At 38.4% G+C, this 14,314-nt stretch overlaps 1 protein-coding gene across 1 annotated transcript in view; it reads left to right on the top strand.

Moving 5' to 3' along the window:
• AAK1 (AP2 associated kinase 1) overlaps nt 1-14,314 on the top strand; it is a 274,011-nt gene that overhangs the window by 111,172 nt on the left and 148,525 nt on the right. Inside the window, exon 2 of the mRNA XM_006882293.1 lies at nt 13,129-13,247. Coding sequence (XP_006882355.1) covers nt 13,129-13,247 — 119 coding nt within the window. The remainder of the gene's footprint in view (nt 1-13,128; nt 13,248-14,314) is intronic.

Below are 14,314 nucleotides of genomic sequence, written 5' to 3'. Positions count from 1 at the left end.
AGAACAAACAGGTTTGTCCTGGAGAAGGTGAAGTCGGAATGCTCCTTGGAGTCAAGAATTCTGAAGCTTCGTCTGACATACTTTGGGCATGTTGCAAGGAGGGACTGGTCCTTGGAGAGGGGCATCATGTTTGGCAGAGTAGAGGGACAGCGCAGGAGAGGAAAACCTTCAGTGAGATGGATCGATTCTGTAACTGGAATGAGTGTGTTTGAGATTGCTAGCTTGGCACAGGATAGAACGACGTTTAGGGCTCTTGTACATAGGGTCACTATGAGTCGCAAGAGACTTGATGGCACATAACAACAACAACCACAACATAATCAGTTTTGGAGAATATACCATGCACACTTGAGAAGCTCAATTGGTTTTTAGTTGGGTACAGTATCCTGACTACATCCACAAGGATCTTTAGCATATTTGTTAATTTCTAGTTGACCAGTTCTTTGATGAGAGTGGTATATTCAAGTCCCCTACCACAATTGTGGTGCGGTGTATTTAATCTGTTAAGTCTGTTAACGATTGTTTTACAGGGTTTGCATGATTACATTTGGTGTATAGATAATTGACCAAGATTATGTCTTGTTGATCTGTTGTGGTATTAATCAATATATATTATTCTTTATGGTAGTTTCATCCTAAAGTCTTTTATATCAGAAATCAGTATTGGCACTTCTGCTTTTTTCTTTTTAACAGAACAAATCATATGATTTTATTAAAGACGTTTCATTTTTTATTTAGCTTCTTTACTTTGTGCTTGTGCCTTCAGTACTTTCATAACAATTTTCTGCTTCTCAGTAAGGAAAGCACGCTTGTTCCTGTCACAGACACTCCTAGCACACATGGAACCTCCGTAAGGTCTGCTGACATGTTTGGTTTTTTTCTGGGTGCTATTTTCTTACTGTATTTTTTCCAGGCTTTGGTTTTTCACATTTCCCTCTTATTTCTTAGATGTTTCTTTTTAAGGCAGCATATTGATGGACTTTGGTATTTTATCCATTCCGCTACTCTTTATCTCTTGATTGGTATTTTCAATCCACTCACTTTAAGTGTAATTATTGACATGCCAGGAGCTGTCACTGCTATTTTGTTGTGTTTCTAGTTCTGTTGTTTCTGATTACTGTGGCCGTCCTCTTTCCTTTGGTTTCTCCATGTGAAGGACTGCACTTATAATTTCTTGTAGACTTGATATTGTTTTCACCAATTCCTACTGTTCCCGTTTTTCTACATTTGACCCAGTTTTTCTCTCATATTTGTTAGCTTTGCTGAGTACAGGATCCTTGGCTGGCAATTGTTTTCTTTCAACCTTTTGCTTATGCCATCCCATTGTCCTTTTTGCTTTCATGATTTCTGCTGAGAAGTCAACACTTAGTCTGTTTGATTCTCTTTTGTAGGTAACTCCATGTTTTTCTCACTCTGCTTTTTAGTATTCTATCCTTGTCTTTGATTTTGAAGACTTTTACTATGGTGTTCTGTTTTTCTTCTGGGATCTCGTCTGTTTAGGGTTTCCTGAGCTTTTTGAATGTGGATTTTCTTTTTTTTTAATAATATCTGGGAAGTTTTCTTCTAGTATCTCTTTCATAATTTCTGGGTATTTCCCCCTGCCCTTCTTATGTTCTGGAATTCCAGTCATGTATGTTGTTCCTTTTGATGTCATCCCTCATGCCTCTAATGTTTTCTTCTGTTTCCTCCATCTCCTCTCTCTTTGCTGTTTTATTTGCATTTAGGTTTTGCCTTCCAGCCCACTGACTTTCTATTACATCTCTTCTGTTTTTTTTTTTTGTTCCTCCAGCATGTTAAAAAACCTTCTGCCATTTCAGTCTTGTGTTGTGTTTGAACCATTACTCTCTTCTGTTGATTTTTTTTTCTAGATTTTTTTCTGCCTTTTTATCTATAGTATCAGTTCTTTACTGCACATTTTGCAGTTTCTTCAGTAGTTGTTCGTTTCTTCATGTTGATATATTTCTTCTGGCTCCCTGTCTTGGGCATATTCACTTTATTTATGACTTTCATTCTTCCATTGTTTCCACCTTCTTCCATGTTATTGTTATTATGTGCTCATAGTGACCCTATGTATAGAAACAGAATTCTGCTTGAACCTGAGCCAGCCTCACTGTCTCCAACACATCTACCTCCATTATCCCATTTACTGTGTCAATCCATCTCATCTGGGGTCTTCCTCTCTTGCCTTGTCCCTCAACCTTTCCAAGCATGATGTCCATCTCCAGGGATTGGCCTCTCCTAGCCACATGTGCAAAATAGGTGAGATGAAACTTCAAAATCTTTGCCTCCAAGGAGCAACTTAGTTAAACCTTCTCTAGGATAAACCTATTTCTGTTAGCAGTCTATGATATGTTCAGGATTCTTCTCCAGCACAACTCTTCAAAACATCAATTCTTCTGCCATCTTTGGTCATTATCCAGTTCTCTGATACATAGCAAGTAATTGCAAAGACCTGGGCTGAATCAAGCCTATCTTAGTCTCCAGAGTACCATTGTTGTTCTTCAGCACTTCTAAGAGGTTCCTGACAGCGGCCTTCTCCAGACATATTTTTCTTTTTATTTCCTTATTGCTGGTGCCAAGAGTATTGACTGTGGAGCTGAGCAAGCTGTATATGTTAACAACCTTAATCTCTTCGCCATTTATCTTGGTGTTTCCAATTGGCCCAGTGGTGAAAATCTTTGTCTTCTTGATGTTTAGTTTCAGTTTATACTGAAGACCATAGTTCTTGACGTTTTGCAGCAAATACTTCGGGTATTCTTCAGTTTCTGCGATCAAGATTGTATCATCTGCATAACATATATTGTTGTTAAGTCTTCCTCCAATTCTGATGCCACATACCTCTTGTTAAAGCCCAGCCTCCCTAATGAAATGTTCCACATGAAGAAATATGGAGACGGGACACATCCCTACCACACCTTTTCCTAATCTTGTTCCTTGCTGTGTTCTGACTACTGATTCCTGGTCAAATAAAGGTTTTGCATAAAGCACAGTCAAATGTTCGTACTCTTCTTAAGGTTAGCCACAATTGTTGTGATACACATACACACACCGCTTTGATAATCAATGAAGCACAGATAGACATTCCCATGGTACTCTTTGCTTTCAGCCAAGATCCATCTAATGTTTGCAACAATGTCTTTTATGCCACAGCCTCCTCTAAATACAACCTGTTTTTTCTGGCAGTTCTCTGTCAATGTACTGTTACAGTCATTTTTGGATAATCTTTATCAAGATTTTGATAATCAGTAATATTGTTTAGTAATTTCCCCACTCTTGTCAGATCACCCTTTTTTTTTTTTGAATGAGAACAAATATGGATCTCTTCCAGTCAATTTGTCAGGTAGTTGGCCTTCAGATTTCTTGGTACAACTTGGTGAACACATCCAGGGCAGCATCTGTCTGTTGAAATATGTCAGTTGGTATTCCATAAATTCCTGGTACTTTCTGTCAGAGCAGTTTGAACTTCCCCTTTATCACTTTTGCCTCTTGATCATGTGCTATTTTATGAAATTCTGTCTCAGCCCATTCTTTTTCGTACAATGACTGTATACTTTTCTGTCTTCTTTTGATGCTTCCTCAGTCATGCAATATTCTGCCCATAGCATCCTTAAGTGTTGCAACTCACGATATGAATTTATTGTGCTGTTCTTTCAGCTTAAGAAATGCTGAGTGAGTTTGGCCCTAGCTGTTCATATAACTCTGCTTCAGTGTATTCCTTCTGGTTCCCTATCTGGGATATGAATTTTATTTATGATCATTCTTTCTTCTATTATTGTACCTTCTTTCATATCTGTTCATATTACTGCATATTTCATATGACAGTATGTTTCTTCTTCCTCTCTCTCTGGGATATTCTTTGGGTCTGCTCTCCTTTTTTAGGAGAAGCCTTAGTTTGTTTTTTCCACAACACTGCTTTCTTGACATTATGTGAAGGTTTTCTTGGCATATGTTAGGCCAGTTCTATTGTGTCTGCATAGGTTGTTGACTGTTCTTTATAATGTTATTTATAGTTGTATACTTAAAGTGTTCCTTTTATGGAGGAGGGCATCTCTCTATGCCTGGAGTCCTACTGGGCCTGTACAATGATGGGAAAACCTCCCTTTCCTAAGGTTCTTCATCTTGTCTTTGGACTGCAGTGCAGCCTATAGAAATCTTGCCTGACTGTGGCCCACCTCTTCTAAATTTTGCAGTTGTCTTTGGTGATTCTGATCAGCACAGCAGCCAGAGACCACCTTTCTCTGGCAGACAGCTGCACTCTCTAGGATTTGTACAGTTTTTTAAAATATTTTTTCCCCTCAGCCCACTGCTGGAAACTACTCTGTGATTTTTATGTACCGTCTAGGGATTGATCACTGTGCTATGCAAATGACGTCACTGTGGACTGTTGTTCTAGAAGAATTACAAACTGTACTGAACAAATTGCAAATAAAAAAAAATAAGGTTCTAGAGATTGGGATACCAGTTGAAATGTTTCAGCAAACAGATGCAGATCTGGTTGTACTCACTAATTTATGCCAAGAAATTTGGCACACTACTAACTGGCCAACTGACTTATATTTGTTCCTTTTTATTGTTGTTAGTGCTTTCAAGTCAGAGATAACTCATAGTTGACTCTCTAAGGGACTTTCAGAGGCTGTAAATCACATAGGAAATTGCCCATTCCTGTCTTGTGGAGCAGCTGGTAGATTCAGACTTATACTTTGGGGTTTGCAACATAATTCCTTACCACTAGGCCACAAGAGTTCCAGAATGCAAAATTATCAAATATTGATATGCACCTAATTCAGGCCATGTTTTTTGCATTTACTTGTAATCAGAGACAATGACTCAGGATGACAGAAGAATTATTTATGCCTTTGAGTTGTTGTGCTGGAGAAGAGAATTGAACATACCATGGACTGCCAGGTGAACAAATAGCTCTGTCTTTTAGAGGGTGAACTAACTTTCTCCTTAGAGTTCAGGATTTTGAAGTTCTGTCTCACATACTTTGGGCACATGGTCAGTAGAGACCAGTCCTTGGACAAGGACATCATGCTTGGAATGATGGAGGAACAACACAGGAAAGGAAGACCTTGGATGAAATGGATTGACACAGTAACTAGGGCAGTCGGATTAGGTGTGTTGGAGTCATTGACACTGGCTCAGGATAGGGCAGGGTTCAGTGCTGATGTTCAGGTGACTCAGCGGCACATAACAAAATTGCAACACAAGTAAAATCTTGCTGAAGATTATTCAAAAAGACCTGGATCAAGTACATTCACAGAGAACTGTCAGAAGTTCAAGCTGACTTCAGAAGAGGCCATGGGATGAGGATATCATTGCAGATATCAAGCGAGTCTTGGCTTAAAAGAGAGAGTAGTACCAGTAAGATCTTTACTTATATTTTGACTATGCAGAGATAATCTACTGTGCAGATCATTTATTTTATTTTTTTTCTATAATTATATTTTATTAATTTTCATAAACATTTACAGAGATTTTGGGCTTCCACTCATTCATTGTTGCACTATTCTCTCTACCCTCCTCCCAGTTTGTTCTTGTCCAAATGCCACAGTGCTTGTCAAAGCCAGTTCTGATCAATCTTCTTTGTCAGTGTGTCCTTTGCCATTCCCTATCACTCCTCCCTGAGAGAGACTTCACCCTGAGTCATAAGGAAAAGGGGATGGCGTATTCTCTTAGCTACTTCCTGCTGAAAAGGGACGCTGTGGGTTTCAGGGTGAAGATCTTCTCTCACTACTCTAAAGGGCCCCTTTGGCAGTAGGAAACACATAGACTATTATGGAGATTGATTTTGTAATTTAGATGCACTCTTATTGATTGTGCTTGGCTGTACATGTTCATATCCTTGAAGATGTATCATGGGGGTGTTGCAACCTAGAAGACACAAATTTGACTAACAAGTTATAAGTACATGAATCCAAAAATTATGGAAAAGTAAAAGAAAAGATTCTTTCATTGTTTTACAAACCCTCCCCCAGGTCCCCTCCACCATGTAGCCCTCGCTCTAGTCTCCTGTGATGACAGAAATACCTAGTTATATCTCTCTTTTAAACGGTTCTCTCCCTCCTCTGTTTCAGTGCAGTATACATTATTGAACCCATCTTACTCAGTCTCTCCCCAACCCCAAGGACAGTCCCATTCTACAACAGTGGCATCATGTAATATTTGTCCTTTTGTGACTAGGATATTTCACTCAGCATGATGTTCTCCAGAGTCAACCATTTTGAATAATATTGCATGAGTTCCTTGTTTTTTAATGCAGCATAGTATTCCATTGTGCGAATATACCACAGCTTCTCTAGCCATTCGTTTGTTGATGGGCAGATCATTTAAAAAATAGGAATTCCTGAATACTTGATTGTGTTCATAACATAAAACAGCTGTGCAATTATCAAGAAGCAGTTGACTGAACAGAACAAGGGAACATTGCATGGTTTAAAGTCAGGATTGTATCCTTTCTCCCCACACAGTCATTCTATATCCTGAGCACGTAATAAGAGAAGGTAGATTACATGAAGAAGACTGTGTCATCAAGACTGAAAGAAGACTCATCAACAGCCTGTATAACATAGAAGACTCATCTTTGCTTGCTGAAAGTAAAGAATCATTTATTGAAGAAGATCAAAGATAAAAGCCTTCAATATGTGTTATACTTCAGGATCACAATTCCTCACAACTGGACAAATAAACAGCATCAGGATAAATGGAGAGAATATTAAAGTTTTCAGTTACTTCATTTTAGTGGATTCATACTTGGATCGACAGTCAACACTTATGAAAACAGCAGTAAAAAAATTAAACAACATACTGCACTGGGCATGTTTTCTGCTAAAGAGCAGTAAGTCAATTTAAAGAGTAAGATGCTCTTGATCCAAAGTGTGGTATTTTCAGTTGCTTCCTGTACATCCAAAAGTTGGACCGGGAATAAGGAAGACTTCAGGAGAATTGATAAATTTGAATTGTGGCGGTGAAGAGAATTGTACATACCAGGGACAAAAGAACAAACGAATCTATCATAAAGAAAAGTGCAATCCAATTGCTCCTTAAAACCAACAATGGTGATACTTCATCTCACTGGGCATCTTTTAGGAACATGTCTTTGGGAAGGGACATCATGCTTGGAAAAGTCAGTGAAAAAGAAGAAGACCCTCAACAAGATGAGTTTACACAGTAACTGCAACAGTGGACCAACTCTCACCAGAGATTATGTCGATGGCATAGGGTCAGTCAGGATTTCACTCACTTGTGCATTTTGTGTACGTTCCACCAACTGCTTCATGATAATGGTACAGGTTCTGTATACATAACAAATCTCGCCAGCCCCTATAGTAACAAAGTCAAGGAGAAACCATTTTGAGCAGGGATCCAATACACTGGAATAACCTATTATGAGAGGATTGGTTTGTTTATAGCCCTTCACTGGGAAAGGACATGCTTTGAAATTGATTGGGGGGGGGGGCGGTATGTGCACGTGTACATACACACAGCTTATCTCCTAGAGGTTTTTCAGACAGAAAGAAATGGGAGGAGAACCAGCAAGAAAAGTGAGAAGATACCAACAGAAGTGAGAAGAAATAGAAATTGCCAGAGAACCTCCTAAAAGAGCTGTAATAACAGATTAAAGTCATTGAAGATTGACGGGTCTAGAAGGGACCCAGCAGTAAAGCTGATGCACAGACCCAAAAGGAACCCAGTACGAGTTGATGATGACAGATGGCAGATTCAAGAGGATCTTGTCCATATGAGGATTTTATCTTTGCAACTTGTGCTAAGTAAGCAGTGCTCATTGGATTAAATTTAGGAAAAACAAAATGTTGAACTAAAAAGTAGAAGGCAAGCAGTAGAAAATAGGTCCATGTGAGGATTTTATCTTTGCAACTTGTGCTAAGTAAGCAGTGCTCATTGGATTAAATTTAGGAAAAACAAAATGTTGAACTAAAAAGTAGAAGGCAAGCAGTAGAAAATAGGTCCATGTGAGGATTTTATCTTTGCAATATCTTCTAGCTGGTTTGATTTGCATTTTATTTTAGTCATAGATATATACTTTCTTAAAGGTGTTGATGAGACTTAAGTTAGGAAGTGAGATGTTCTTTTACCTTTAATGAGTGCATAGTAGATTGCAGTGTCTAGGAGGTCTTACTTAAGATATCCACCAGAGCTTCTGTGGAAGCACATCCAGAAATCCTTTCCCAGCACTGTAGTGGGCTTTTTGGTCTCATTCTTGGGTCTAATAATTCTCATTGTCTGTCTGACCAAACACTATCCATGTGTGCATCACTCCTTAGATCTTCAGCGTGGTGTTTTCTTCTTTGCTCAGTTATTTTTCCTCTTCTATCCCTCACATATCTTTCCTTGGTGGAAGTCATTGCTGTCTTGGACAGCTCCTGGGGCCTGGTACCACATTATTCACTGTTAGATTCAGAGTCCTATTGCTGATGTTGAATTCAGACCTCCTAAATTCTGTGGATGTTTTTATATAGTCTTACTTTGAAAAGTCTTAGTCATGATAACAGTGAAGACGTGATCTCATGTTGATGTCAGACTAATAACCTAAATTTCCTTCAAAAGGTGATTGAATAAACTAATTGTGAGATACTCATCACATTACTGATACATGTAACTATGAGGATGAATCCCAGGAATAATACATACTGAATGAAGGAAGAAGCCAGGCAAAAAAATCCACATATTTTATGATTCCACTTTTTCTAGAACAAGTAAAGCTAATCTATAGTGACTGAGAGCATAGAGAAGTCAGTGAGATGATGTGGAAGGAGAGGGGACATTGTCCACAAAGGGCATGAAGAAGTGGTCTGTGTCTTGATTGTAGTGGTGATTATAAGTCTGTGTAAAAACTCATTATCTGTATGCACTAACTAGATGTTTCATGATGTATTTAAAGTTGACTTAAAAAGAATTCGTTTGAGCCTTGTAACCAACTCTTTGTGCTCTTGGGAAAGGAACTACATCTCTTTCCTATGAAGAGAATAAGGATGATAGCTCTACCTACTTCATTCCATTATTATGAAAATGCAGATTAAATTATTTATTTTGAAATGCTTGTAAACCGTATAAAGGGAGAAGGATGAGCAGTCTCCTCACACTAACATTTACAAGCCTCTGAAGCCTAATGGAATTGGAATCAACTTGACAGTAGTGAGTTTGGTGGATTTAAACAGTACTAAACAAACTTTGTTGCTGTGGAGTCAAAACTGACTCACAGCTGGCATTCCAGTGGCTTGTTAGAGACTATAAATAGTGTGGGACTAAATTGCCCATCTTTGTCCTGCAGAGCAGCTTACCATTGGGTTGACAGTTCAACTCCTTATTCACTGGGCCACCAGCACTCCCTTAAATAATATAAAGTAGTATATAAATGCTCTGTGTGTTGGGGTGAAAATTTCAAAACTCCTCTTTGGGGAAGAAATATTTTGAAACCTATTTGCAAGTCGTCTTTTTAACTTTTTATAATATTAAATGTGTCTCTTCTACTCTTTTACTATCAGTACAGTGAAGTGAGAAAATTCAGAGAGAAAATTGGAGTCTCAGTGACTTCTTAAAATCTTTCAAAATGTTAATGGTTCTTCTTAAACCTCTATAGAGTTTAAAGAAAATACTTTAAATTGATTAGAATATGATAATAATTTAAAGACTACTTTGTTGTTAGTGTTTAAATAAAAAAATTTCACACAGAATTGTGATTTTGTAGATTTTCTTTTAAAATTATCTGGGAAAAACTTGGTCCACATTCTCACATGTCAGCAGCCTGGCGTAGTAGCTGATCCTTTTAATGGGGGCATGCTCCAGATTGCCATAGTCTCGGTCATAGCCTTTTTTGTGATCTGTATGGCATAGTCCCTAGGGAGTTCCACTGCTTACCCAAAGACCACGCCAGTCTGACAGTTCAGTTCCACCAGTGGCTGTGCAGGAGAAAGTAGTTATATTCTTCCTATGCAATTTATTGCATCAGAAGCCAAAGAAGATCAGTTGTGAGTCAGTTTTGATTCCATTGCAGTAAATTTCAGGAAGCAGTCCTCAGAACAGAGCAAGGAAACACTACATGGTTTAAAATCAGGAAAGGTATGTGTCAGTGATACGTCCTGTCTCAATAGCTTTTTTACACACACACACACACACACAGAGAGAGAGAGAGAGAGAGAGAACAGATCATATGGGAAGCAGGGATTTATGAGGTAGTATCAGAACTGGAGAAAGACTCAACAACCTAAAAGTTATGCAGATCACACAGCCTTACTTGCTGAAAGTGAGGAGTACTTGAAGCACTTGTTGCAGAAGATTAAGGACTGTAGTCTTCAATATAGTTTGAAGCTCAGTATCAAGAAGACAAAGATTCTCACTTCTGGTCCATTTGGCAGCACCATGATGGATGGAGAAGATATTGAGGTTGTTAACAACTACAGCCTGCATGGCTCCACAATCAACACTCTTGGCATTATCAGTCAGGAAATCAAATGACAAATTTCACTCGGAAAATATGTGTTTGGGACCTCTTGAGAGTACTAGAGACTAACATGCACTAAATTCTGGTCATTGTCTTTGCAGTTTTACTTGCTGAGTATCAGAGAGCTGGACAATGACTAAGTTTAACAAAAGAATCAGTGCATGAGCATTGTGGTGCTGAAGGATCTTGAATATACCATGGGCTTGTATATTAGAAAACAAATATATCTAAGAGAGTGTGAAACAAGTTTCACCTTGGAGGCTAGAATTTTGAAGCTCCATATCACATACTTTGGGCATGTGGCCAGGAGGGTCCGATCCTTGGAGAAAAGGCATCATGCTCAGAAGGGTGGAGGAATGATGCAGATGAGGAAGACCCTGGATGAGATGCATTGATAAAGTAACTAGGACAATTGGAATCAGTGAGACTGGCTCAGGATAGGGCAGGCTTCAGAGGTGCTGTACATAGGGTTGCAGATACTCAACAATACATAACAACAACAACAACAATATTAAGAGTAAAATTTACTAATTCAACATTACTATGTCAGAGGAAGAAAATGGAAATGGATGTCAGAAGATACTGAATATTGCACTAGAATGCCAAGAAGCCAAAGCAAGGGGATGGGGAAAATCAGCAAGATAAGGAACTGAAAGGAAGATTTCAAAGGGCATCTCACAAAGACAAAGGAAAATATTATAATGAAATGTGTGAAGCTCTAGAGTTAAAAATGCAAAAGTACCAAACTTGCTCAGCATTTCTTAAGCTGAAAGAACTGAAAAATAAATTCAAACCTCCGGTCGCAATACTTAGAGATGCTATGGACAGAATACTGAATGATCCAGGAAGCATCAAAAGAAATTGGAAGGAGTACAGAGTCATTGTACTAAAAAAGAATTGGCTAACACAGAAAAATGTCATAAAACAGCATATAATCAAGAAGCAGTGGTGATGGAGGAAATTAAAGTTACTCTGAAGGAATTGTTAAAAAAATAAGGTCCCAGTAATTGATGGAAAACCAATTGACTTGTTTCACCAAACATACAGCCCTGGACATGCTCATCAGGTTGTGCCAAGATGGCTAGAGGACAGCTAACTAATTAGTCAGCTGACTGGAAGAGATCCGTATTTATTCCCATTCCCCAAAATGGTGATCCAACAGTGTGGAAACTATTGAACAATATCACGGATATCACAGGCAAGCAAAATTTTGCTGAAGAGAGTACATCAACAGAAAACTTAAGAAATATAAGCTGGATTTAGAAGACAGTATGATGTCAGTTGAATCTTTGCTAAAATCAGAGAGTGACAGAAGAATGTCTGTCTGTGTTTTATTGACTATGCAAAGGCATTTGTATGGATCAGAATAAATTGCAGCTAACACTGAGAAGAATGGGAATCCCAGAACACTTAATTATACTTTTGTGAAGTCTAAATTTATATCATTATAGAAGATCTTTTAGAGAAAAGTGAAAGCTGACATTAGCCATATCCCCAAATCATATTTGCCTACTTTCAGCTGTGTCTAATGGTATCAATATGTACTATCAAGTTCAAACTGACCGATAGTTGACTCTCCAGTGGGTTTTCAGAAGAAGCAGTTAATCACACAGGAGGAGATTGCCTATTTTTTCTTCCTGCAGAGCAGCTGATGGATTTGAATTGTTTTTGAGTTAGCAGTGCAGTTTCTTAACCACTAAGCCACATAGTTCTCTATGTAGAGTACTGCTTTCATATTTATGTCTTAGATTTATCTCACAGTAAGGTCCAGCTATTGTTAGCTAACATCAGGTTGGCCACTTAAGGTTATCCAGTGCACAAGAGAACCAAATGTTTCCTGCTTTTATGCTGTCATTATTGTGCATCCATATATTTGCTGATTTTCAGAGGTAAATTCCTGGGCTTTTCTTTCTAGTCTGTTTAAATCTGGAAACTCAGCTAAAACTGCAGCATCCTAGTAACCCTCAAGCTTCTATTGAAAGCTAAGAGGTGAGGCATGAGAATCGAACCTAGGAATCCTGCATAAATGGCAAGAATTCTACCACTGAAACACATCTACTTCCATGAGAAAGAGAAGGCTAGAGACATCCCTTTTGGTCTTATTGTTTTGATTTGGAAGATGGAATGAGGGAGGATAAGAAGGAAGTGAGAGGGGAGAATTCATTAACTATTACTGGAATCGCAGAAATTATTTTCTAGTTTCCTAAGTTAAGGAAAAAGTACAGAATTTAACAAGTTTTTGTTTTAATAAAGTCAGTGATTTGAAGCTAGTTTCTTTGAACCTCTGCTTTCTTAAACTAGGAACTAAATAGTTATAATGGGAAGACTCGTAAGAACTTGGGAAAAAAGAGTATCAAGGGTCTAGGGCAGTGGTTAAAATGTAGTTGGTTCTTTAGTTTTTAAAATTCATTCATTCAGTTTTTAAAATTTGAAGACTAGTACACAACTACTATTTTTCTTTTATACAAAAACCTGCATTTAGAAACCATTTCTGACTCAGAAAGTATTATTTCCAGGTTCTGTGGACTCAGTTGTGCCTTCTGGGGCAGACTGACAGGTACATCACTGCCATCTTGAGTGATGACCACAACTCATAGGCACTGTAGTCATCTCACTGATTTTTCAGATGTGACTCTAAAGGTCTTATATGTGTGTTTCTCTTACAGGGGGATTTGCTATTGTGTTTCTGGTGAGGACAAGCAGTGGAATGAAGTGTGCCTTGAAACGCATGTTTGTCAACAATGAGCATGATCTCCAAGTGTGCAAGAGAGAAATCCAGATAATGGTAAGGCTGTTGCTCAGACTGGAGAGTGTTTAAAATTAGGCAATAGCTAGTGGTTGATCTGAACTGTGTCCTCTTTTTTTTTTTTTTTTTTTAATTTTAAATTTTTTTTTCTTTTATTAGGAGGGGAAGACCCTCTATGAGATGGATTGATTCGGTGACTGGGGTAATCGGGATGGGTGTGTCAGAGGCAGTGCGGTTGGCACAGGATAGAGCAGGGTTTAGGGCTGTTGTGCATAGGGTCGCTATGAGTCGGAAACGACTCAACGGCACATAACAACAACAAGTTTTAATGAACATGTACAGAGATTTTAGTTTTCCATTCATTCATTGTTGCTAACTGTGTCCTCTTAAAATGTTGCCACACACTTTTAAATTGACGACTGTTCTTAGAAACACTTTTTTACCTTCGATGTTTTACCGTCATTTGCGGCCACATGTTAAGAGAAAGCCAGGTGAGCCTAGATCTTAGGCCTTTGAGTCTTTCCCTAGCCATTAGGGCTTGTCACTTCCCTAAGATGCCAAAGAAAGAAACCTCTGGGAAAGGTAGACGTGAACAGCATATTGCTGTTTTTAACTGCATCCTTTTTTCCTTTTTAATTGTGATTTTAATGAAAGTTTACAGAAAAGTTGGATTTCCATTCATTTATTGTAGCACATCTTCCAACCCTGCCCCATTTCACTTTTTTTTAAAAAAAAAATAGTCATTCCTTGTTCTGCCTTCTTTTTGTTAGGTTGCATCAAGTCAAGTACGACTTATAACAAGTATAGATCTGAATCTTGACCTATCCCGTGCCTTTCTCATCATCTGTGACACACCTGAGCCCATTGTTGTAGTCACCATGTCAGTACATTTCATTGAGGGGTTTTCCTGTTTTTCATTGACCCGCCACATTTCCAAGCATGATGTCCCTTTCCAAAGAATATCCTCTCCTAGCAGCATGCCCAACATATATGAGATGAAGTTGTGCCATCCTTGTCTTCCAGGAGCACTCTGGCTGCACTACTTCCAAGACCTATTTGTTTGTTTTTTTGAACAGTGCATGAGATACTGAGTACCCTTCTCTAAC

Source organism: Elephantulus edwardii, unplaced genomic scaffold (genome assembly GCF_000299155.1).
Source record: "Elephantulus edwardii isolate Elephantulus edwardi_28Jun2011 unplaced genomic scaffold, EleEdw1.0 scaffold00019, whole genome shotgun sequence".
Lineage (NCBI taxonomy): Eukaryota > Metazoa > Chordata > Mammalia > Macroscelidea > Macroscelididae > Elephantulus > Elephantulus edwardii.
This window is presented reverse-complemented; position numbering and strand designations above follow the sequence as displayed.